Below are 25,185 nucleotides of genomic sequence, written 5' to 3' on the forward strand. Positions count from 1 at the left end.
GTGTCATTTGAAGTCAGGAAATAATTGTAGAACTGATTAGGTTAAAATGGTCAGTAGTGAACCTGTATTTAGTGCAAAAATTACATCAAATTATCATGTATTTCATTTACTTCTTGTTTGGATATCTTAATTAGACAGAAGTGTTTGATGCTTGTGGAAGCAACAAAGGCTGCATGATACTGTGAATTTGACCAATTTTCTACCAAAACCACTTTTAATATCTCTGAAGTTTACAACATAATCAGTATTTTGTTTTACTGATATATGATTAGTACTTTCGGTTGACACAAAGCAAAACAGCGCTTTGGAAATGTAAAAAAGAATGCTTGTACCCTGTGTGCCTCCTCCCACATATCATTGACTCTGTACATGTGGACAGCAGCTTTCCACTCTTCAGCCTCCATGAAATGGTACTCTGCCTCTGAGAACCTGGATTCAGCCTCCAACTCCTGCAAGAAGCATTTGCACGTTAATTTTACTTATACCGTTTATACACAAAACGGCTCCACAGCCACCTGATACATGAAAAACCCCACAAAATTAGAGTTAAAATTCAACTGAGGTGTAACAATATGGGCACACAAAAGCTGTAAAATGAGACCAGCATCAAAAGTTCCACAATGCATACCTTTAAACTGGAAACACAGATGCAGCCCTTAAAACAAAAGCTAACGTAGCGATTTGGCTCTTTTGCAACCTGATGATAAACCTTTGAACTAAGATAATTTTCTCCTGTTATTTCAGACCTCTGGACAGGCTGCTTAGACCAGTTTGGAATCCTCTCGAATGTATATATGCAGGTGTAATTAAAAGTAAACAGCTTTTCTCAGTGTGTTAATATGATTCAGTTGGATTAACATGAGTTACAAAAGTCTGGTTTAAGTCATACTATACTAATGCACATGCTAAACATTAACCGCTTGGTTAACTCCTCCTTGTAGGCTCTGTGTGGACTAATTTCATGGTCAGAAATCAACATGAATATGACGCTGGGCTGGAAGAACGAGATGAAACTAAACAGCAATCCAGTGCGACTTTGAGGCTATTAAAAGTTCATGTATAATCAGAGCCACAGCCATCAGTATTGGTGCTGAAACTACACTATGAGCCAGTTTTCACTCTGGCGTGGTGTGTTATACCTTGGCTAGGTGGAGATGCGTCTCAGTCAGCAGGTCGGGGTGATGTTTAGCCACCAAACGCACGACATCATCAAACATGCGGTTCTTCTTGTACATGGTGATGGCGAGGTCGGGCTGCTTCACTGTAGCAAACAGCCTGTGACCCGGGTGGGCATTAGTTAATAACGTGTGAGAACAGAGGAGAGACTTTCATTCCACAGGTCCGATATGTTAGTCTTTACCTCTCAGCCTCCTTGAACTTCCCATCTCTCTCCAGCTCCTGAGCTCTGCTGACGTACAAAGCTGTAACCTCCTCCTCTGTCATACACTTCACCGCCAGCTTTACACGACACACATCAAATATCAACAGCCTCATTCATTTTTACAGTTAGACTTATAACAGAGGTGGAAATGACTTATTTCATCTAACCGGCATGAAAAAAGACTGCTTTCAATGCTTTAGTGTGTCCACACTGACCTTATGAGCCTCCTCCCAGCGTCCTGCTGCAGTGTACATGTCTATGGCATCCTTAATGTGACCTCCTTTAACAAACAGCTGCTCTGCCACCTGCAGGTAAATGACAAGCAGAATACACACAGTTCAGGAAGTATCAATCTTCCCATTTCAAAATAGCATGAATGCAAACCTGAAACTGTGAAAAACTGTGATATACAGCATATTCACATCACCCGCGGCTCTGCTGAATGAAATTAATGCGAATAACTCGCTGAATCTGTCCTAACACTGACTTCAATGCAAACAAAAACTGTTTGCCATTCTGATTAAAAAGCGTTCGGTCTTTGTTCTTCCAGGAGGCTTTTTCCTCAGATAGAAACCAAAGGTGTGTGCCTTCTTCATTGTTTATGGTTTGCATTGGATTTCTCTTTCCTTCCACAAGTTGCCGAGCACAAAGCTTGTTATCTTAATTACTTTCTGCGAATATGCCCAAAGAGCACTCTGACTGCGATGGGCTGCTATTCTCGGAGGCTGGCGGTGTGTGAAGGCGGCCTCATTCAGCTGAGCTCATCAGCATGAGCGCAGCAAACCATCGCCATCATCTCGTCTGCTTTTCCCGACGTTTGGTGCAACGTTCTTCTCATTATCTTCTCGTTTAAAACGGTAGTTTTTGGTGTTAAAGAAAGTCATGTTACTACCACTAAACTTTTCATGATTGACACAGTATTCTTCAGCAAAAAATCCAACTTTGTGTGCTGATTTAATGCCAGGAATCAACATTCAGCTTCGCTTATAGACACGGTTAGAAATATTCTAATTAGGTCAACACACTTGCCATTTTTGGATGCACATCCAACAGACACGACTACATTAGCAATCATTTCTATTCACGTTTCATGCCAGTTGAGAAACAAAATTCCAGCTTTAACCTTCTTTGAAGACCACCGTGTTTACCAGCTCAGGGAAGGGAATAAGTACTGGGTTGTAAAGAAGTTTATCTTCCTGATTACATGTTGTTTTAATCCTGCTCAGTAGAAGAAGAACAGGAGTTTCGGACATCTGGTGAAGGTGTTTTAAAAAGTAAGATAAATCCAAAGACTTCCATGTTTAAATGCTCAACTTTACACAGACAAGTTCACAGCTTTGCACCAAAATCTGGTCTCTTTAACTAGTTCTCTCTTTATAACAGATCAGGGAATTACATTTCTACTTCTAATTCTTCTGTTTAATTATAGCAAGGCTTGAAACTGCTATGAGTGATGGATGACATACCTTGGATGTCAGTTCAAGCTCCAAAACCCCAAGAAAAGAAATTCAATTTACAAAACAAGGTATGTCATCCATCCTTACAAGGAAGGAAAGAGCTAAAAGTATTACTAGATCAAGAATAATGCATAAAATGTGGCCTTATTTGGGTTAAGATGATCAGAAAACGGTGTTTACATGGTCGTATATTACTCAAAGTTAATATCAGAACACTGCAGTGCATGTTATCATTCTGCTCAGACTTTGACCGCTGACTTTGATGAGCCTTAATCTCATGTTTTAGGGCAGATAGTTTTCAGTGGGTCTTGACGCTGAACATGTCCCTTTATATGTAATCACTGAATTAATTAACTGTATTATTCTTACTGTACATCCTCTACAAGCTATCAACTATCTAAAGCAGACTTAGAACAAATATCAAGAAAACTCAGTGTCTGTGAGTGGATAAAGGCCTTTTACTCTGGACAAAAAGCCACATTTTGACAGTTTATGATTTGAATCTACTGAAAAGCTCAGTTTAAAACACATCCCTGCACCTTTTTCCAAACAGAGAAGACATTTTCTCTTTTTTTCTCCTCCGTATACCTCTGTCCTCCTCTCTCACCTCATAGTCCTGCATGGAAGCGTAGTACTGAGCTATCTTCACGTAGTATTTCCCCGCTGACGAGTCCTCCTGTAACGCCAGGATGTGGACGGCTTTCTTCCACTGGCGAGCTGCGATGGCTGCCTCGATGGCTTTCAGGGAGCAGCTGTGAGGAAGACATCACAGAAAATGTATTATGACCGTGTGCGAGTGGTTAGCTTAACTCCACGACAACATTTTTTAGGTCAAAGGTTAAAATCAGACTCAATAATTTGTTTAAACTAAAGAAGTATTTAAAACTTTGCTGGCTGTGAAGTTTCAGCATCTAAAAAATCTGGGCTATGATCAACTGTCTTTATTTGGTATTTTAGGCATCTTTAAAGCAATCTCCTCTCATCTCTCTACGATTGTCCTGGTGATGATTTAAAGGACTCTTGGCTATTTCTGTTGTATTGCTTTCTTTTTTTTTTTTAATGTGTCATCTTTCCTCCTCTCCATCTGTCCATGTCTTTGTCTCTTTACTACTCTCCCTCCACCCCCACCCCCTCTAAACTACCCACCCTGCTTCAATGAAGTGGTTGATGGCAGCGTCCATCTGTTTCTGCTGGACGAGGTAGTCTCCCCAGGCCTCCTCCAGTTTCACCACCTCGGCAGGGAAGGCGATGCGAGCCAGCTCCACCGCTACAGGAAGCAGGAAGGAGAAACTTTATCCTCACATATATCGACTCAGCACTAACCTGTTGTCCAACAGCTTGTCACTTGATTTAGATGCACTGTGCCTTATATTCTTGAAATAAACTGGTGGATACATGCTGCATCACTGTTTCACCTTTCCTGAACGCCCCTCCTTTGCAGAAGCACTCCAAAGCTCTCTGGTTGTTTCTGATCTTCTCATATAAATCACCAGCCTGGCCAGAGAAGAAGAACATACATTTATATAAAACCCCAATTTCTAAAATGTTGTGTAAAATGCAGATAAAAACAAAGCGGAATTATTTGATTTTATTCACAAAAGAACGTAGAAAACATCAAATCTGAGAGGGAGACATTTTACGCTTTCATTAAAACATAAACTGATTTAATGGCAACAAAAAGCTGGAAAAGTAAGTGATACTAAACAGAAACAGCTGCAGGAACATGTTGCAGCTAAGTAGGTTAAATGAAAACAGGTCAGTAACACGATTGGGTATAAAAAGAGCACCTTAGAGAGGCAGAGCCTCTCAGAAGTAAAGTTGGGCAGATTCTCACCAGTCTGCAAAAAACTCTGTCCTTCAAGGCAAAATTGTTGCTGTGAGTTTCACATGTGAGAAAGAAAATCTTGGTTTATAAGGCTTACAAATCATGACATTCTGTTTTAATCTACATTTAACACAGTGTTCCAGCTGTTTGGAAACAGATTAACCAACCAGGTTAAAGTATCCCTCTTCAACCAATCTGGTTTTAAACTCACATTACTCCAGTTTTCAAATCTCTGCAGTGGCTTCCTGTGTGTTTCCGGATTGATTTTGAAATGATTTCATTCGTTTTTAAAGCTCTGAATGGTTTTAGTATTTATTTGCTTTTAGTTTATGTGCCTCCCAGCTGCCCTCAGGTCATCGGGGGCTTGTCTCTTATTTATTCCTAAAGCAGGGACTGAAAGCTTCTTTTAGTTTTTATGGTCCTCGCGTATGAAGCATCCTTCCTGAACGCCTGAGGGCAGCTGGGGGTGTTGATACGTTTAAAAGAAAGCTGCAGACCTACGTTTTTAGTAAAGCTTTTAATTAAATAGCTTTTATTTGTATTCATAGTTGCATTTATTTCCTTCTTAGATAAACTAGTTTTATCAGTTTCTGTTTCTCCAATTTATCTATTAAATACTTTTTGAACACGTTCATATTTTTGTACTATTAATGAATTTGTTTTAATATTTATTTTATACCATCTTTTCCATTCTTTTATTTTATTTTAATATCTTATCCAATACGGTCAATGAGGTTTTTTTAAAAAAAATTATATTATTGGCTATGTAAAGCACTTTGTGTTGCATTTATTTTTGTATGAAAACTGCTTCAGAGATAAAGATTGATTGATTAATTGATTGATTGATTAATTGATAACACCTTCACATGGAGTGTGTAATGTTGCATGGCCGCAGGATTCTAAAGTGAAGGAATAACATAATTAAGTCAACGCAGTTAGCATCGACTTCGCAGGTATGCCATGACAAAACATTTCACGTTATGCGTCTTCTTTTGCTTTTAGAGTGTGCCGTTTCTCGAAAGGCTCTGAATCAAAGCACAGGATGCTGAGCGTCTACATACTTTTGGCCATGAAGCAGGACAGCAGTTGGCTCAGCTTATGCAGGAATTAGCCAGAGCTGTGGACCATGGCTGGCAATTTAATTAGTTACTTCAGCTTTGTTTGTTAGGCTTTAAATGAGATCAGTTTATACGTTATTTAATGTTTGATCACATAAACAATGACAAACCTGTATCAGACCAAATAATAATACTTTCCGTTTTATGCATGAGAAATAGAAAATTAACTCTGATTTCTTCGGTGAGTGTGATCTCTCAACCTGAAAATGAATATTTCTCATACTTGTGCATTAAATGCTAATTCGGTGGCTGTTATTTTCAACCCACCTAAAAACAAAATTTAGGGAAGAACATGGCGTCGTTGCCAAATGTAAAGCTGTAAATACTGTAAAACACTGCAGTATAACCAACTATAACCAACTTCCTGACTGTCAAACATCTAAATTGATGCAGCAGCAAATTTTACTCTGAGATTTCACTCCTTCCTCACGAAGATCTCTCCCACCTGTCTCATGAACACAGATGGCTGGTGGGGAAAAAAAGCAAGTTTGAGAGCAACAGCGTTAGAATAACAGAGAAATAACAGACAGATGGAGGGCGACAGTGTAAAGCTCAAAATAACAAGAAGTAGAATTGTTCCTGTGCTGAAACCTTTTCTCTGCTGGCATCTGTTAGGAAAAGAGATGATGAAGGAAAAAGGCTTGAAGGAAGAAATGTTTCAACAGTAGATATACTTCTCTATATGAAACCCACTCACTCTCTCATAAAACTCTCCCTTGATGAGGCTGGCAGCGATGCGACTGACAATCTCGCTGCTGCTGCTGATCTCCGGATGGCTGATGGCCAGGCGAGCAGCTTTGGCCGGTAGTCCGGCCTTCAAGTAGAGGTTGATGGCACCCTGTAAGTCTCCGTCACTCTCCTTCACCTCTCCAGCCTTCTCGTCCTGACCCGTCTCCGTTAGCCACTGGTAATAGTTCCCACGCAGGCTGTTCAGCTCCGGGTGGCCCTGTGATTGTTTGTGATTGAGAGTTTGTGTCAAACAGAGATAGAAACAGCTGATTAATCAGGTAGAAAACATCCAAAACCGGAGCAAAAGTCTTTTAAATGACTATATGAAGACCTAGATAAGGTTAAAACCTAAAATGATGGTCTTTCTTGTGCTCCTTGTACCAGCTGAGCTACAATATGCTGCACAAGTTTTAAGCCTCCTCTTTTTATTTCATATATGAGCATGAAAATATGGTTCTTTGCTAAGTTGTTCGTTATATGTAGACACAGCACTGGCTCCAAAGAAAAACTTTGAAAGACCTTCAGAAAGCCTGGAGAACTATTGATCACGACCACTTTAAAAGATTACGAGACAGTCTGGCTTTTTGAAAAGGAAATATAAAGAAATGAAGGTGGCTAAAGACTTTCCAGACGCCGCTACAACACAACTCAACCGGTTAAGGTAATGGTGATAGTAGGGAGCTGTAAGATGGACTCTCCCTCCATGAGGTGGACGTGAACCTGAAGTGGATGAAACTTTACCCACAATGTCTACAGAAAGTGCTTTGAGATCGGTGATTTTTGTGAATCCAATCTAATAGGCGGAGGGAGTGGTGGGGTCCTGCCTGCCTTGTGCCTGGTGTTACTCTGGGTTTGCACCACATGGACCATTTTCCGTTAAGTCTTAAGTTGTTTAAACTTTGGTTTAACATGATCAAAATCGGGGAGCTTTTAAAGATTGCAGTATTTTTATATATATAGTATATATATATTAGATTTGGCAGGCTGTCGATGGGCTCTAGGGTTTGGAAATAAGGCCGATTTAAGCGGTGAAAATGAGCCACACACTTTGAAATTAAGCTTAAAAAAATGTACAATTTAATTAGACCAAAAAATATCACACAGAATTATGAATACATAGTCCGAAATGTATTTCTTTCCCCTTCAGGACTAAACCTCATCCAATCAAAGGCCTCCAGGAAGAAATTCTGTACTCAGAATCAGAATCAGATCAGTTCTGGTTAGTTCGCTGTTACCTTGGCTTCAGCCACAGCAATGCAGTCGTCCCACATGTGGAGCTCCTGGTACATCTCTATGGCCTCATCGATGGCATTCTGCCGATAAACATGTCAAACGAGTGTGTTTATAGTTTTCCCAACACACAGATAAAATGTCTGATTAATGTAATCAAGTCATTATCATTTTGAAATGTTAGAGGTTTAAAGTGTGAAGCCACTATCAACTGAAAACTAAGGTGGTGGGTTAGAGATATCGTGCTGAATTCTATATGATGAAGTAAGAAAAGCCTTTCTTTTTTTAAATGAAGAGGTGAGAGGCTTGTGTGTCTAACCTGCTCCATGTAAAGCATCTCAGCCAGTTTAAAGTTCTTATCCAGCATGGCAACATGGGCTTGTACTTGGTAAAATGAGGTCCCATCTTCTCCCTAATCAGAAAACACACAGACTGAAACATACACAAACCACTAATACTCATTTCGTACTGTGCAAGCAGAAAATGTTCTCTGCAGGAAAAGTTTTAAATAGGCAAAATGTGCAGAAGGAGCATTTACTGATATTCAGCCAAAATTAATTTCATTAATATTAATTCCAGTGGAAAGTTTTAATCCTCTATGCTATGAAGGCTGGTTTGGATTCAGTTTTAATCATGAGAGGCATGAATCTTTAAAGCAGGTATTGAAGTGTTCGGGAGATGGTTATAAGGTTATCGTATAGTAATGTGAAATACTGGTTATTAGCCAGGAATCCTGCGGATTATTCGGTCATTGTGGAGGCTTTCGTGGCTTGTTTCCGTGCTCATGCGACACCCACCATTTCCTGTGAAACTTTATCTGCGATCTGGTTTGTTTGGTGGAGGAAACGAACGGTTGAGACGTCACCCAGAGCTGCAAAACACCTGCAAAATAAGAGGGAAAGAAAACCTCAGAAGATGTAAGCAATCGAGCAAGAGCAGAAGAGTCGCAGCGAAGGAAGTTCAGTCAAGGCAGATGGAGGCTTGGAAAACCAGTGAACTTAATGAACTGAGATAAATTAGAGCTTTAGTCTAATTATACTTCACATACACTGCAAGTCTGGGGGCTGAGAAACGCAAAGGCACATCTTAGAGTTTGGCTACTTTATTACAAACTCTGTCTGAACAGTTGCATCAGATTAATGAAGCCGTCGTAAAAGGAGAAAAAAAGTTTAAAAACTCTCCGTGTCTGACTCCTCTTCGCTCCCCTTCCTCATTAACATTTCGTCCCTGGCTGATTAACATTATCCACTCCAGACAAAACCGTTTCTTTCCCAGATTTCATGATTTATGCAAATCAAGCCGATGCCTAACGAACAGCATATGCATTATTAATGACAAAGAATTCAAATCTGAAGGGTTACTCACAACAGAGAGAAATAAAGATGGAAGGCGCGAGAGCGAGAAAATGATAGAGAATTAAAAAACGTCTTTGATGATAGATGAAGTTAGAGGAGGAGGTCAGGCAGGGACACAGCCATCTGCTGTGTGTGTGAATACTTGTATTACTGATATTATGGGGACATCAAATTGGTGACACGATCATATTGTGGACACCTGTGTCACTTTGGGGATCAAAAACAAATCCCTCTAAAGTAAATCAGGAAGTTTTAGGTTGAAGACTCGGGCAGGAAGCAGTTCTTGAGAAGTATATGCAAATGTTCGTCCTCTAAAGAGCTGATAAAGGTTCGGATGTGTGTGTGTGTGTGTGTTCACAAAGAGTATTTCTTCACTCCAGGTAATGAAGCTGCCCTTATTGCCTCTTTTCTCTCCATCCACAAAGATTAGTCTCAGTAACAGAGAAGACTGATCCAAAATGTAATTAATTCAGAAAGAAGAAGATCATTTTGAAAAGCCTGTGTGTGTGTGTGTGTGTGCGTGTGTTCGTGTAGCTGACCTTTCTGCGATGTGCAGCTGGCGAGCCTCTAGGGCCAGCTTGCTGAGTGTCTTCCACATGGCCTCAGTCTCTGGTGACATCTCCAGAGTCTCCAGAAATGCTGTAGCTCTGTAAACACACACACACACACACACACACACAGAAGTAAGAGTTGAACCAGGTGGCGAAACAGACCGGAACCACAAATCCTGAATGATGATGCAGATTAGCAACAGAGCTGTGTGAACAGTTGTGAGGTGAGGTTGACACAGGGAAATTGAGCATAGAGTTAGTTCAGGCAGGCCATAAAGTCAAGTTCAGTCAGTTTAAAGTGAACATCAGCTCACAGCTGCTGATTTACTTTAGATGTCTGTAAAAGACCAAGCAGGGTATAAATGGCCTCTTATTTAACACAAGTCCTAACAAAATGCTGCTTTTTACTCTGCAAAATGCATAAAATTGTCTTGAGACTACAGAGCCTCTGTTTCCACCCCGTTTCCCTCCATGTGTTGTTTGTTCACTAACACCAGGAAAGTTTCCCATCTTTCCTGGTGTTAGTGCGGAGTGGGTGTCGGTGTGGTTGACCCTCTGCTCCGGTCCTACCTTCACTCAACGCCAGATCATCGGGAACCTCTCAGCGGTAAATCTGGCCCAAATCTTGGCTGAAACTTTAAGTATTTGAATCTAACTGTGTCTCTCCGTGTCCTGCAGGAAACCTGCCAGCTGCAAACCAAACTCCAGTTCCCTTCATCGCTGATGTCAATCCAACCTTGTTCTACTTACTGCTGAACTTTACTTTCAGTATTCTGTCTGCTCCTTGGATCCAAACTCCTGCCTTCATGCCCCCCCCCAGCCAGCCAGCCACAACCTCAGCTCCTCTTCTCATGCTGTATCTGACTTAAATCAATGTCACTTCCCTCTGGAGGAGGGAAACAACAATTTTGTTTGCTGCAGCTTGTACAAGTTAAGTGATAAATAAAAACAGTCTAGTGTCTGTTTTATTAAAGTCTACAGATTAATATAGTTTAATTAGAGAGCTCTCCCCAGAAAGCCACTGACAGCTTCGCGGGTCAAAGCTGTAAAATCCCATAAACTGCAATTACAGCGGAACAGAAACACAGTTAAAGTCAATATCACTCACCAGGTCGTATATTTAATCCTATGTGCACATTACTCTGAATTTACTGGATAGGATCTGAGAGGCCATCCATCAGCATCAGTCAGATTTTGATCAGAGGTGAATGAGGAAGGGGTCAAATATGGGTGCAGAGTTACACACAAAACTTTAAATGTAGCCATTAATTATCTAAAGGTAGATGGGTTGTACACATAATGCTTCAGGATACAGGCCGCACAGCAGAAATATTAACATATTGGTTGGCACGGCTTTATGAGGCTTTTATGAGGACTTTGAGGCTTTATGTGCACTCGAAAGTTTTTACCTTTCAGTATTAAATGTTGGGATTTTTCTTTAGCACAAATAAATATATGAGAAAGCACCTCATTTTAAGCCATTAAGACCAGACAGAACATATAATTGTTGATTATTTCAGTCTGGATGTGACGCGAGTATTGTTCAAGGAATAATGACTTCAGACGAATATTGAAAACATGACACTCAGTCAGCAAATTACAATGAAAGCCAAATGTTTAACCTCTCAAATCTTTTTTATTTCAACAGACTGGCTTCTTCAGAGGCTGAGCAATGAAAGGTTTTACTGAACAGCTTTAAGTTTAACACACTCTCTTTTTTCTACATTGTAGAATTTTGTTAAAAACTTTCAAGTGCATTTTTATACCAGCAAGAAAACAATACAAATACCATTTCCTGAATATTTTGTGTCCAAAGTGGTCCAAATATGAGGACCAGTGAAGAGGCTATAGCCTAGAACTGTTATATAACATTTCACAACAATTAATAATGAATAACTGATTTAATTAATGCAATTTAGGATTACAAGGCAGGAAATTCAATGATGGAACTAATTTGGATAGATTATCAGAGTAGTTTGTTTGTGGAAAAACTTCATCATTTAGTTTATAGATATAGTGTAACATCTTTTCAGCACTAATCTGACTCACATTAGTGACTTACCTGTACATTTGACTAAATGAAAATCATGACTAGTGGATCCCTTACTATTGGAAAGTTCAGTTATCATTTACCCCGTCTGATGAGGAGGCTTCACTAAAGCCTCATTTTGGAGTTGATTGAGTCACGACACACAGAGGGGATGGATTACATCTCCCAGCTGGCCTGGAAGTGCAGAGGAAATTTTCAAGAAGAGCTGGAGGAAGCTGCTGGATAAAAGGACATCTGGCCTGTTCTGCTCGGCCCGCTCTGACCCGGAGAGGCAGCGAGCACAAGGACGGATGGACGGATGTATACACCACATGACGCTTATCATTTCGATGAGCTGCATCTTTTTTTTAGCACACGAGCTCTGAACTTACCTGTCATAGTCCCCGTCATCAATAGCAGTGCCAAACTCAATGAGGCCTTCGTCCAGAGTGTACGTCACCGTGTTGACGCCCTCCGTCACGATCACATCCGTCTTCCCATCAGCTCTTTCTAGATCCACGATGTCTCCCTGACAAAGAAAGAAACAAGTGTTCACAAGTGCAAACTTCACCTCACTTCTCCACCATCTTATATCAGCAGGAAGCGCTGCACTTTTTACTCGGTAACTTTAATTAGCCTGTTGCGGACACTATTTACTTCACAGTTAATTCTTCCTACACTGAAAAAAAACAGGAGCAGTTCATAAAATATGATGTACTTTCAACTAAATTGTAAAAATGTTCAAGTTGCTCATACATTTCATGAAAATGCTCGACATGAGTAAACTCACTCCACCAGTGCAAGTGCAGCCTTGCAATGATGAGTAATTGATTGGCTTCACCGTGTAAACAAAACCACAAAAAAAATAAATCCCTACAACACTCCTGAGCGGCACATTGCATGAGCAACCAACATTTCTGCTGAGACCATTAGAGAAAAATGCTATTGGTCTGCTAAACAAAATGTCTGGCTTAACGTGCTTCTCTCTAACAGACTGTTCTGCCTGATTTTTTATGATTAATGAGAACGCGTGTCAGCACAAGAGTGTTTCAGAACCTTCTTGACATAACAAACAGCCGCGGGACAGCAACATAAAAAGCTTGTAATTAAACCAGCTTTACCAGTTGAATAGAGAACCCAAACACCGAAGAGAGGGAAAGTAAATTGTATCATTTGGGTGTAAAAATAAGGGAAGTATAACAAGCTAAAAAGGCTGCTGTCAGGATTCAAACTCATCTCCATCGTAAAATCATTATTATTATTAGAAAGAGGATGTTTTTATCTTTGAGCCATGACCTGGGTCTATAACCAGAACAGTTAAGAGAAGTTACTGATTTTATTATCTTGATTTTATGGTTACTTGAAAGCACTATTGACCGTATTCAAAGTGGAACAGCACAGGTTTGTTTATCATAGGAGCAAATAATTAATGTGTCTTTATGAAGACAACATCATTTTTGTGATGTTAAAATATTGCCCAGGAAGTTTTTACTTTAACTCTTTTTCTCATGGAAGATGAGAACTGAAATGATGAAAGGGATAAAAAGTGCCTTAAAACAAAGGCATTATGGACTTATACAGCCATATAATTGTCAGCTTTTACCCTCTAAATAATGTAAATATGATGTTTGCACGAGCTTCACTCATACATGCAAAGAGAAGATAAAGTCTCACCTTGATTGGGAACATGGTGATGCTTTCCGGGCTGTCGATACTGTACCAGATGCAGAGGCTCCCCCTGTTTTGGGCGACCACCACGTCGCTGCAGGGCACCCACTGGACGTAAGAGCAGAAACTCAGCAGTGTGGCCTTCATCCCGGACTCTATGTCGTACAGATGGAGCTGAGGAGGAGAGAAAATACAAGCAAGCAGGGGCAGAGAAACTCTTAATCTCATCAGCAAAAAACTGGATCTTGAAACAAAAAGTTTGACACCATTTAAAATTGATTTGTTGGTCAAGAAGAATGATTAGACTCTGATGTCATCATGAAGTACGTAAAAAAGTCAGTTTAGATAGGCAAAAGGCCTGGAAATGACCAGCCTGTTTATTTAGATTTTTGCATGTACTAAAGTTTCAACTCTTGGACAACGTCAAGCTGGTTTTCACATCATGAGACAAGACAGAGCAGAGCAGGTTTAGACTGTGTGAGCTTTTACCAGCCATCTTTCAAAGATCCGCATCCACATCAATCTGCTCACACAGCACCTCTCAGTGTTACAGTGCTTTTTTCTCTACCATAAACACATCCATGTAGGCAGCGAGGGGTTCAGGGACAAGGGACACTTCACGATGAAGACTGAAGAAGGGGAATTCAACTGCCAACCTTCAGATTGGTAAACAATCCCACTTCCAACAATGGATGGGAATTGTTAAGAATTTAGCTAATCCGGATCCATTAATCAGTATCGCTTATCGATTCAGTTCCTTATCGATTCTCAATCGGTTGTATTTTGTACAAATGGCTTTGGTTGCAGTAACACTTTAATTTTAAGCATGCACCAACATTTTATCCATTTTCGCCTCATTTGACTTTTTGCTGCCTCGATGAAAGGGGTATCTACAGGTATGCAGGAGCCTGCCTCTGAGCCTGCCTCAGTCTTACAGTCCTCCTCAACTAAATGTTAATATCAAATGGAAATTATTCATACAGTATGTCGCTAACATTATTACAATCAACGGGACCTGGAAGTTTACACAAGGCTCTCAAGTTCTGGATGCAGGCAAGCATGACGTTGTTATTAATAACTGCTCTGCTCAGGGAGACGTGATTTTTTCCTGCCGTTTCCATAACGATAGCCGTGCACCAGAGAAATTTCAATCATTTTTTTTCAGCGTGAGAAATACAATGTGTATTGCGGGAGTGCTTGAGAAGAGACTGAGAAGCGTGACTGTCACGCTCAATGCGTGAGATTTGAGAGCCCTGCGTTACCTGGGACTTTTGAGACGGAAGACGCTGTGTCACCAGCTCCCTCGCGAGAATTGCCGCCATCGCTTAGCCGCGTGTCAAAGACTTTACATTCGTGCAAATTGCATGGTGTGTGGTCAAATGTTTCAGTATGTTGGAGGTATTTCCCCCCTTTGATGTGATCAAAGCTCTGCACGTGTTGCAACTGGCCCTAATATTGTCCTTTCTGGTTAATTATAACCAAACTTTGAAGCGCTTCTGCCTCGAAGCCATGTTGGAAACATTCAGAGCCAAAATACGAAGCGTATGCATGACGTCATCACGCAAATGCGTCAGACGTTAGCGGAACCTATAAACGGGATCGTTAGGCAGGCGGATTAACATTCCACGGAATCGAACTAGTGAGAGCCGGCTCCCTTCGGGATCTTGATTCCCAACCCTAGTTAACTCCCAGTTTATATTTCTTTTTTGACAGGATTCTGACTGACTCTCAACACTGAAGGGACACACGGGAATGATACTGAAAGCTTCTTAAAGAAAGCGAATCAGCATATTTCCAAAAATCTCAAAGCAAAATGTATGCAGGATATCAAAGAGACTCATTTTATGAACACTAGGCCAGTGTAATCAGTATTAGTTTCCTCAAATAGCATGTCTTATCAACATCCCTTCATGGTAAACTTTTTTATCTGGATTACAATTGATCCTTTCTGGATTGGATTGAGTCTGTATTTGGGTCGATAACTCAAATATCTCTGAAGGAAAGAGTGTCGTCTTTGATCACACCAAGTCCTGCGAAACTGAGGTTGACGAAAGCACAGCTAAATGAAAGACCCTCATCAGCCACAACATTAAAACCACTGACAGGAAAAGTGAGTAACACTTTTAAGGTCTCAAAGAAGGTGCTCACCTGACCTCCAAGTTGCCCAGACCCCAATCTGATGGGGGATTGGTAGATGGTAGATAATAAATATATCATATCTATGCGTGAGTGTATACTATAATAGCTTCTCACATGGACCACCAGTGAACTCTAACTAATGACTCAGTATACGATGACAAAAAATGTTTATTTTTAGATGAGAGTCCATCTTTTACGTACATTCAGCTGGTTTCAAAGTTGATAAGCTTCCATGTGAACAGAAACGCTATATTCTATTGTACTGTGCTCTCGATTAGATTCTATAAGCTACGAAGGCTCCTGCGGCACTAATATGTACTGATGAATGTGACGGACTACCTGCTGCTGTAATCAGCTACAGTACCTCCATATCTGACCTCCTTTTCAGCACCACCTTGGATTTACATAATGCTCCCTCTATAGTTTCACCGTGGAGCACAGTTAGCCAACTTTGAATGCAACGAGGATGAGCAGCCTGCTGATAAGCTCTTTTGAAAGTCAGTTCCAATTAAAGAAATGTTGACTTTCCACAATTTCTAACTGGTAGAAATAGAGAAAACTTAGATAGTCAAACATTTCTCACAGATTGCCAAGAAACTGTTGTGATGTAGCACAACTGATTTCCTTGCAAGTGTCCTGAGGCTTAAGTGCAAGTTTGTCCCCAACAGAGGCTAAATCAAACTGCGGCTTTTAAAAACTGCGGATTTTAAAAAGATTTATGCTTGAATGAACCTGTGCAGAAGAAAAACTGCATGCTAAATGTAAAATGGAGATGTTGATCTGCATTTGTTATCTTCTTTTCTTTTACTTCTTTTATAAGTTTACTTTCAGAAAGTCTAAGGCCTATAAAGGAACTAGAAGACAGACACATTGTTCTGGGTATAAAAAGGAACAGGCTTCTTAAGTCTTTGTGTAACATCTTTAGCATGCGAGCAGAATGATCCTGTGTGCACAGCATGAAAGAACACTCTCTGCTAACAACGACTGCCTTCAGCCTCATTGCTTCAAGCCTCCTTTGTCACTTTTGCCTCCTGAAAGCGAAGGCATCAGGACATCTGCCCAGAGAAACCCTCCAAACAAAATATAATCCGTTTACAAACCTACAAATCAAGCCTTCTTTGGATAGATGACTAAGATCAACCCATACAGAAGCAGACAATGCTTCAGAGTACAGATGGACAATGATCTGAACCAGACTCTGAAAGCGACTTCATATGTTTTTAAGATAAAGAAGTAGAACATTTTGCAGGGGCTGGTCATCTGCAATCATCTGATCTCAACATAATCCAGAAAAATGTAATTTGCTGAGGACAAAACTCAAGGCTAACAAACAGTAAATGAAGACTGTGGTAAAGGCCTGGCACAAAAGAAAGCCATTCTTTGTAGAGGTTAAAGGGCTTCCAACTTGAGATAAAGTATGAAGAATGAACATCGTTTCATTCATTTGTCCACATACATATAAGCTCCTGAGAAAAAAACACTAAAGTCAAACAGCAGCTTATTCAGCACAAGCCTCCTTTAGTGAGAACAACACGTCGCTGCTCTGATGATCATGATTTGCAGTGTTTCACACTTAAGAGTCAGCAGGCTACATTTAAAATGACAGGCTGAATTCCTCACTAGACACCAAACTATGAAAGCCCCCCCCCCAAAAAAAACACCATTTGTGAGTGACTACAAAGAAAGAAAATCCGAAAGTTACTTATAACAGCCACGTATAGAGAGAGTTTCATACCTTAAATGGGTTATTTATGCAGCCCCCATGTGGCATGTGAGCTTCTGTATTTATCCTGGACCTAGCGGCTCCCACATAAGAGCCACAAGGCATGTTGTGGGTGATGGACATGGCTTTAACAGCAGACATAGATTTTCCTGCTCTGACTGTCTATCATTTCCCCTGCCTGCCTTATTGCCTCAAGCTCTCTTCTTCATTGTTTCCAGCCTTTCAGCCCCTCGGGGTGTTGAGGTTTCATTCTCACCCGCAGCTTCTTGTCCCTGAACAGCAGTTTGCGTCCGGTTTCATTGAGCTCCAGCCAGTCAATCTTAGAGTCATGGCTGATGGTTCCCAGATTGTAGCCTCCAGCCAAGTCCACTGAGGAGAGAAAACAACCAACAGATTAACAGGCTGGCAGAGTTTGGCTAAAACTGGCCTTTTATTAAAGATCAGGGATGAGACAGTTATTATTACAACCTGGCAGAGTGAGTAGTTCAACCACTTTTAAAACTTACCTGCACTGCAATTAAGTTCATAGTCTGTGGACATATGAGGCCCTTACAGTGTTTTTCATTTAAAAGCTGCATTATCTGCTGGCAGACGGTCTTCTTGGATGATCTAAGCTGTTTTTGGAACAAAATTCTAATGCAAATTTAGCTTAATGCAGAAGTTTGCAAATGCAAATGTGTGAATAACACATCATGCTGTCTGTATCTTCTTGAGATTCTCTGTTTTTCTGAAAAAACCCTGATTCTTTGAATATTTTTTCAGGCCGCTTTGGATGTTGTGCTGATTTCTGCTGGTTATTCTGGCACTTTTTAATATGTGTTATGATGAGAAACAATGCCAAAAGCTAAGAAGTTGCTTAATTGTAGGAGCAGCTGAAAAACCTTTCCAAAGCCCATGTCATGCCAGGATTAAGATCCATGGAAAAGGAGACATTAGGGATGCAGGCCAGGAGCAAAACAGAGGGAGAGGAGGAGAAATTTGAAACTATTTCTCCCCTCGATTGTCATGACGAATGTGAGATTACAGACAAGTAAAATTAAGTTTAGTACACTTGTTGTTGGAGCTACAAAGCTAACACCCCAATCCACTGATGGCAATCACAGGGAATTTCAACCATCCCTCTCTATTTCTGTTTCACTTCAACTTCCCAATGGTTTATTTAACTGGTTCTCATCTTGTTTTCGTCTACAACTGGTCCAGAATGACTGCCAGGCCGCTGACAAAGACATCCAGAAGGTGCCATATAACTCCAGTCTTGATAGGTTTACACTGGCTCCCAACCAGGCTCAGAATCCAGTTTAAGATCTAACGGTCAGAGCTTTGCATGGTCAAGCCCCTATTTATCTGTTGGACTTACTGAAGCCCCACAACAACAGTAGGGCCATGAGGTCCTGTGTTCAGGGGTTGTTGGTTTAGTCTCGATCTGAGCTCTGAACAAAAGAAGACTTTGATTCTGAGCTCCGGAAGTCTCTCCTATTGAACATAAGATTTGTGAACAATGTGAACACCTTTAAAAAGCAGCTTTCGTTTGGCTGTGGCTCATTCATTTGTTTATTTCTATTGTCGTGCTCTATGCTTTTATCAAACTGATTTTATTATTATTTTTACACGATTAAGCAATTTGACTTACTTACTTGCTTGTTATTTAGTTATTTTCCATCAATAAATTATACTGCAACAATATAATCTAACTCAGGGTATTAATAAAATCATTCCATTTAGTTCAGTTCAGTTCATTGAGCCAGTGCACCGTATGACAAATAGCTTCATTACCAAGAACATGCCCCATTTAGTTTGTTCAGAAATACTTGCTTGATCTGCAAATTTGCATAAATCCATTGATGAAAATGACACCTAACAAATAAACATACAGTTTACTAGCATTAGCTTTCATTAGAGAGTCAATAAGAAACAAAACACTGTCGCGCTCCTTTAAAGTTCCCAAGAAGCATCTCACAGAACGGAAAAAGGATACAAATATTTATGTATTTCCTATTAAAATGGCAACTGGGCAGGCTGACCCCACATCAAAAGCCAGTCTACTATCATTGGTCAACTTCAGTTGCCTGACTAGGCCCCTCCCACTATTTTGCAGCCACTCTAACGCAAATTAGAAATAGAAAAAAAATTCAATTGGATACAAAATCAGTAAATACTATTACATTGTTTACCAAGATATAATCAACTCTGAAAGACTAACTAGAGTATAGGTGATGTATACTGCAATGTAAGGCATCGATAAAAAAATCCTAATGTAAAGTAAAGTGTAATTTAAAGCAGCAAAAACCACTGAGTGGGCTGTTCTACTAGTAGCTAAACAAATATCAAATACAGGCCTGTAAAAGCTATGCGTGTTTTTGTGGAAAATAATAGAATTTTTAGATGCTGAGAGCCAAAAAATCTGAGAAATCTTCAGCCTTCAGTTCAAAAAGTCTGTTAAACGTTTTATCAGAATTCAGATTACCCATGACAAAGGGGATGTTTTTATGCTTAACAAACCTCAAAGGGACCAAAAATATCTCTTTGGTACTTATTCATGCATCTACTGGCTCTTTTTGCATGGAGAAGACTTGGTCAAAATACTGCAAATAAACACTTAAGGGAGCTCTGACCCTCATGTGAGTCAGCGCTTTTTTGTTGTACTGAAATTCCACAAATAACTTTGTTCATTTTGTACACACTTCTCAATTCTTACCAATGGCGATTGTCTTTATGTCAATCAGATAGGCAAGCTTCTTATTGTCTTCAACTCCTCTCTGCTTCCTCTCATTTAGTCGCACACTAGACACACACAAATAGGGAGAAATTCAACAACATGTGTGTCAGAAAGGAACTAAATCCAGCATCAGCTCATCGTAGCTGGCTTCTGCGGCTGAAATGTTGTTGTCATGCTACAGAGTCCGGCCAGAGGCGAGCAGCAGGCAGTGGATTGTGAAACCTACTCGCCTCAATACCCATGTCAGTCACTCAGAAACTGTCAGTCCTGACAGTGCTGACAGGTCTGAATACATTTCCAAGGATGTGTGCTGAGCACTCTTTCCTGCCGTGATACCTGGGATTTCTTCAAGACTCAATACTGCCATCTAATGGACACAGCTGGAACTATATCATTCATTATGTCTGATAATGTTGACTCTGTTCTGACTGTTCATGCAGTATATTAATGTAATTTTACATGTTTACTGTGAGAGACAAAAGTAAAAAGAGAGCTTGTGCTTCTCTATAAATATGTTACAGAAACTACCTTCAACAGCTGTCAAAAAGATTGCAAAAACAGGTAAAAATACCTGTTTGAGGAATCCAAAATTGGAAAGAACTTGTAAATAAAGCCACTTTTACAGTGCTAAATGCAAAGTTGTCACTGATTTTGAGCTTGTTCTGTTCCCATAAGCCTGACTGAGACCATTTTCCCCCTTAACCATTACAAAGATTGTCAGAACTACAGAAAATCTGTGAGCAAAACAACTTAAATTTTTTGTTTTTGCTGTTTTTGTCTTCATGCCCACAATAAGTGAATTAGGCTGATAAAATAGCTCCATTTCTACATTTGAATGTTTTATATTGTGGCTTTAAATCTGGCAGTTACTCAGTTTTTATATGTCTCTTCTTCAGAACTAAACAAACTTGTTTATTTTATGAGTACCAACCTGATGAGATGAGGATTCATAAATTCTGTCCTGACAGATCCCAGAATCTCGTTGTTGCTATACTCCACCAGGCTCAGCTCTCCAGCATTAAAAATCATGCACACCTGAAAGAGTACATTTAGATTTTTTCAGAAAGTGAATACACCGGAGTTGTGGATACACCACGATAACCCCTGAAATATGAGAAATGTGTTCACTTACCGTTTCATTTTCAAAAAAGAACTTTTCGTTTCCTCCAGAACCGGGCCATGGCACCTGAGAGAGGATGTGGGAAGCCAAGTTAACGTTTCATACAAAAACATTTGAGCAAAACTCTGCAAACAACACAATTACACCAGCTGAACTGCCCACATCTTTCTACTGTAAGAAGGAGACGAGTAACCAGTTGCTTAAAACTAGCTAATCAGCCCTAATGTTTGTCAGATATGGACTATGTGATCCCATGAATTGGTGTGTTCAGTATTACCTCGCTTAATTTATTTGTCAGCAGGTCACCCAGCAGAAGCGTGTCTGAGGTGTGAGCCACCAGGTAACGATCTTTTCCCATGATTTTCACCTCTTCTATCTCATAACCGTAGTATGACTTCAGAACCACTCGTGTTCCTGTGGAGAGGTTCCTCACTATCACCTAAAAGACAAAAACATTATTTAGCGATTAACGGATTTGGGAGCCGTGACACTCAAAGAGACTTCATCACAGCAGAAAATATACATTCCTAAAGAAGGACAAAGCTTGCTAATCAGCTGCCGACTGCAACCTATAAATACTCTGCACTTACAGCCTCCTTTGAAGCTACAAATAATAACAATCACTTGTTTTCAGGAACGATGAAGGATGATGTATTCACATTTTATTCTTTGCAGTAGATTACAAATGTCATTTTGTGGCACATTTAACTCATCAATTAATTCTAAAATCGGAGTACAAAGCAGATAAACAAAAGGCTAGATAATTGTTTCCAGAGCTTTAATTGCTTTTGTCCCTTTCTTAATCATCAATCTGAGGTACTTGGCTTTTTGCCGCATTGAAATTCATTAAATATAAATTACTGCTCTCACACAATCAACAGTTATTTTCGGTTTTCCAATCATCGCTTAATTGGTAGCAGCAGGACAGCGGGGTGGTGAGCGAGGCCGCTTAATTTACTTGCTTGTCAAATTGCAAATGGAGCGGTTTTGCAGTTACAACACATATTTGATTTTCATTTTTGTTGTTTGAATGTTTCTACCTGACTCAGGCCAACGTAGGTTATCTCAAACTTGTTCTTGTAGATGGCTCTCCTCAGGCAGCAGTCAAACAGCTCCACTCCCCCACACAGTGTTCCCTGGCAGGAGACACACAGCAAAAACATTCTTCTACTGTTACATGCCGGAGGAATTAAGTGTCACAGTAAACACGTGCGACTATGGTGGCAAATCTTCTCTGAAGAACTAAACCATTGGAAAGACAATAGATAAAGCAGTTACAGCACAGAGGCGTGATCCGTCTTTCTTCCAGGCCAAGCTGGTGATGGTGTAGAGGTTAACAATCTCTTTCGGTTTGGCTTCATCCCACACACCTCTACGCGGAGCCCAGTTAAACACCCGCAGCCTGGACAAACATCAGAAGAAGAACCACCCATCACTCCCGGTGGTCCCTGAATGGGTCTTACAGCTCGTACGTGACACATCACAGACGGTTAATCGGGTTTTTGTCTCACTCACCGGTCAAAGCTGCCGAACACCACCGACTGGCCGCTGGGGCTGGTGACGGCCACGGTGAACTCCCTCTCCGTTCGATCGCGGCTGTAATCAAAGTTCTGCAGGATGTGACCCTCTCTGCCGTACGCCACCACCTTCTTATCACAGCCACCCACCATGATGCTGTTTGCACCCCAGGCCAAGGCGTAAGGTGGACACGGGTGCGTCAGCAGCTTACCCTGAGACACCGCGAGGAGAGGTGTGAGCAGATATAAGCACACCAGGCAACACTCATATATGCTGGCATATGTACCTGAGACTCCCCTGAGCCTTCATCATCAAAGAAGTAGCGCACAACAGTCCCGTCGGCATGGCCAGACAGGATGCCTTTACCAGAAACACTGACACAGAGAGCAAAGGTTTCAGACAGAAACCAAATGAGCTCTAAAACCGGTGCCCGGCTGAACAAGTCAGATAAAGAAATGAACACAAATAAAAGTTGAATTTACTTGGATGCCAGTGAGACAACGAAGGACTCTGTGGCGTAGATGGTGGAAGATTTATTTGTCTGGGTGTTGGCGAGGCGAACCTGTAAAAGATGTTTGGTGGATTTCCTTTTAATTTTTATCATTTTTATTTGTCATCATGGCTGCTAATTCTGCACTTCAGGTCCAATACTTTACTCCATTATTCTACTACAGCCAATATTCATTTCCTGCTTCTACTGGTCTTTCTACCAATAACAACATAGGAGCAAAATGAATATGCAGTAAAGCACACATACAACTTACCTTGCCATCAACCAATCCGAAAACAATAGCATTCTCTGCAGGCCAAAGCAGGTGAGTCACAGCACTCTGCAACACAGTCAGTGAGGTAACACCGTCAGGTACATGATGCTGAGACCGATGGTGCATCACAGAGCTGAAATAAAGCTTTAAATCTAACTTTCTACTGAGAATCTGACCAGTCTGATCTCTGCTTTCCTTGTAATACCCATTTCAAATTCCACGAGGGTCCTAAAAATCAAAAGCAGGGCATATAATGCTGCCTTGACTCGCGTGACCACAATATCACATATGATGGCTGACAATCCCCTGGAAGGGTGCATGATGTGAGTTTCCATAAGGTACAATTTCTCTGAAGCTTTTCAAAGAATATTCCATTAACTTTGAAGAAGTAGCAATAACTATGAGTCCTTAAAATGTACATTCTTTCTGGCATGTTCATTATCCTCACAAAAGACACAGTGTCACTGTTTTTAGTGCAGCAGCATTTCCCTTTATTGCCTCTTTACTTACCGTCTGAACAAATTTGTTGCAAATTGCTTTCTTGTCCCCCCTGCAAGAGACAATAAAACTGATTAAAATCTGTTGGGATGCATCAAAATGTACTTTAACATGAAACTGAATGAAGAAAATTAAATGAAGACATGGTCAATACCACTCCTCCCCGATTCTGTAGACGAAGATTATGTTGTCGGACTGGCCGATGGCGATTTTGGTGGAGTCCGGTGAGAAGACCATGTCGTTAACCATGTAGCTCTGTTTTCCATACTGGCAAGATATTGCGTTTAAATATCATTACAGGAAACCCTAATGCAACATGAATAACCAAAGGTATGACGGAGCAGAGCAGCCAACATTACTTGGATTGTAAGAGAGGAAATAAAACTCACAAGTGGCAGGCAGGGAGAGATTAAAACACTGCATGTTTGTGAGGTTACTGCTGAATGCAACACATCCACACACAGTATCATTATTACACAGTTAGCATGTAGACTATCTATTGGAGGAGGTCTTCATTCCAGGTCACATGGGATGTTTCTGCTTTTAAAGTCCTACATGGACAGGTAGTGCAAGGTGTGACCATTAATTTCTTTATCTAAATGGGAAACCCAAGATCATGGTTGTTCCACAGTGAGACGCAGTGCAGCAGAAGTATGTAATATGCAGGATATCAGGTGTGGCTAAAACAACAATACGTATATTAAAAGATGGATTCAGAGTACATAACATACCCCAAACAGTTCAATTCAACTGTGAATATTCATGTGACAAAAATCCTTTAAAAGAATTAGTCAAGTGTTCCCAGCTTTGGAAATTATACTCCTGAATTTTATGGTTAAAAAAAAACCCCGCTAAGTTAACAAATCTCAAATATGAATGTTTAAAAGAACAAAAGTGAGTTTTGTAGCTCTAAAAGGAATTCATTTTAAGTTCACGCAATTATTAGGAAACGTAAGTACGATTATATTTTTCACTAACTTGTTTTCTGACATTTATTCAGAATTTTACAGAAAGTTTAACAAATAAGTAAGACAAGATAACAACTGAAGAACATTTTTGGCCTTTCAAAAATACTCAATACATCCACTCTTCTTTTCTATAACTGTCAGGAGCCTTTCATCCACTCTGTCACCTTTGAGTTGACTGGGTATTTGGATGAATGTGATGGAGCAGAAATTGTGTGGCCTTATTGAGTGCTGCAGGCTTCTGCCTGTACCACTGCTTGAGGAAGGCATCTTCTGGGACCGGGTTTGTTTTGGCCCTTTTTGTCTTCGGCATGTCTCTGAACATGCTTGCTCCTGCATGGGGTCTTGAAACTCCTGAATAATCGTATGCAGTTGCTACAACAAGCATTAAATTAAGGC

At 40.4% G+C, this 25,185-nt stretch overlaps 1 protein-coding gene across 1 annotated transcript in view; it reads right to left on the reverse strand.

Annotated features, from left to right (window-relative positions):
- Nucleotides 1-25,185, reverse strand: part of ift172 (intraflagellar transport 172) — a 40,338-nt gene that overhangs the window by 14,209 nt on the left and 944 nt on the right. Inside the window, exons 3-29 of the mRNA XM_072362355.1 lie at nt 23,976-24,088; nt 23,834-23,873; nt 23,324-23,389; nt 23,042-23,121; nt 22,846-22,933; nt 22,557-22,771; nt 22,320-22,443; nt 22,082-22,177; nt 21,319-21,480; nt 21,054-21,107; nt 20,853-20,956; nt 19,901-19,986; nt 17,462-17,574; nt 13,350-13,517; nt 12,068-12,204; nt 9,635-9,742; nt 8,538-8,622; nt 8,060-8,152; nt 7,746-7,823; nt 6,479-6,727; nt 4,254-4,332; nt 3,985-4,105; nt 3,446-3,590; nt 1,597-1,686; nt 1,361-1,458; nt 1,140-1,275; nt 333-449 (exon numbers count right to left, since the gene is read on the reverse strand). Coding sequence (XP_072218456.1) covers nt 333-449; nt 1,140-1,275; nt 1,361-1,458; nt 1,597-1,686; nt 3,446-3,590; nt 3,985-4,105; nt 4,254-4,332; nt 6,479-6,727; nt 7,746-7,823; nt 8,060-8,152; nt 8,538-8,622; nt 9,635-9,742; nt 12,068-12,204; nt 13,350-13,517; nt 17,462-17,574; nt 19,901-19,986; nt 20,853-20,956; nt 21,054-21,107; nt 21,319-21,480; nt 22,082-22,177; nt 22,320-22,443; nt 22,557-22,771; nt 22,846-22,933; nt 23,042-23,121; nt 23,324-23,389; nt 23,834-23,873; nt 23,976-24,088 — 3,045 coding nt within the window. The remainder of the gene's footprint in view (nt 1-332; nt 450-1,139; nt 1,276-1,360; nt 1,459-1,596; nt 1,687-3,445; nt 3,591-3,984; nt 4,106-4,253; nt 4,333-6,478; nt 6,728-7,745; nt 7,824-8,059; nt 8,153-8,537; nt 8,623-9,634; nt 9,743-12,067; nt 12,205-13,349; nt 13,518-17,461; nt 17,575-19,900; nt 19,987-20,852; nt 20,957-21,053; nt 21,108-21,318; nt 21,481-22,081; nt 22,178-22,319; nt 22,444-22,556; nt 22,772-22,845; nt 22,934-23,041; nt 23,122-23,323; nt 23,390-23,833; nt 23,874-23,975; nt 24,089-25,185) is intronic.

Source organism: Leuresthes tenuis, unplaced genomic scaffold (genome assembly GCF_036924035.1).
Source record: "Leuresthes tenuis unplaced genomic scaffold, fLeuTen1.0.hap1 SCAF_13, whole genome shotgun sequence".
Lineage (NCBI taxonomy): Eukaryota > Metazoa > Chordata > Actinopteri > Atheriniformes > Atherinopsidae > Leuresthes > Leuresthes tenuis.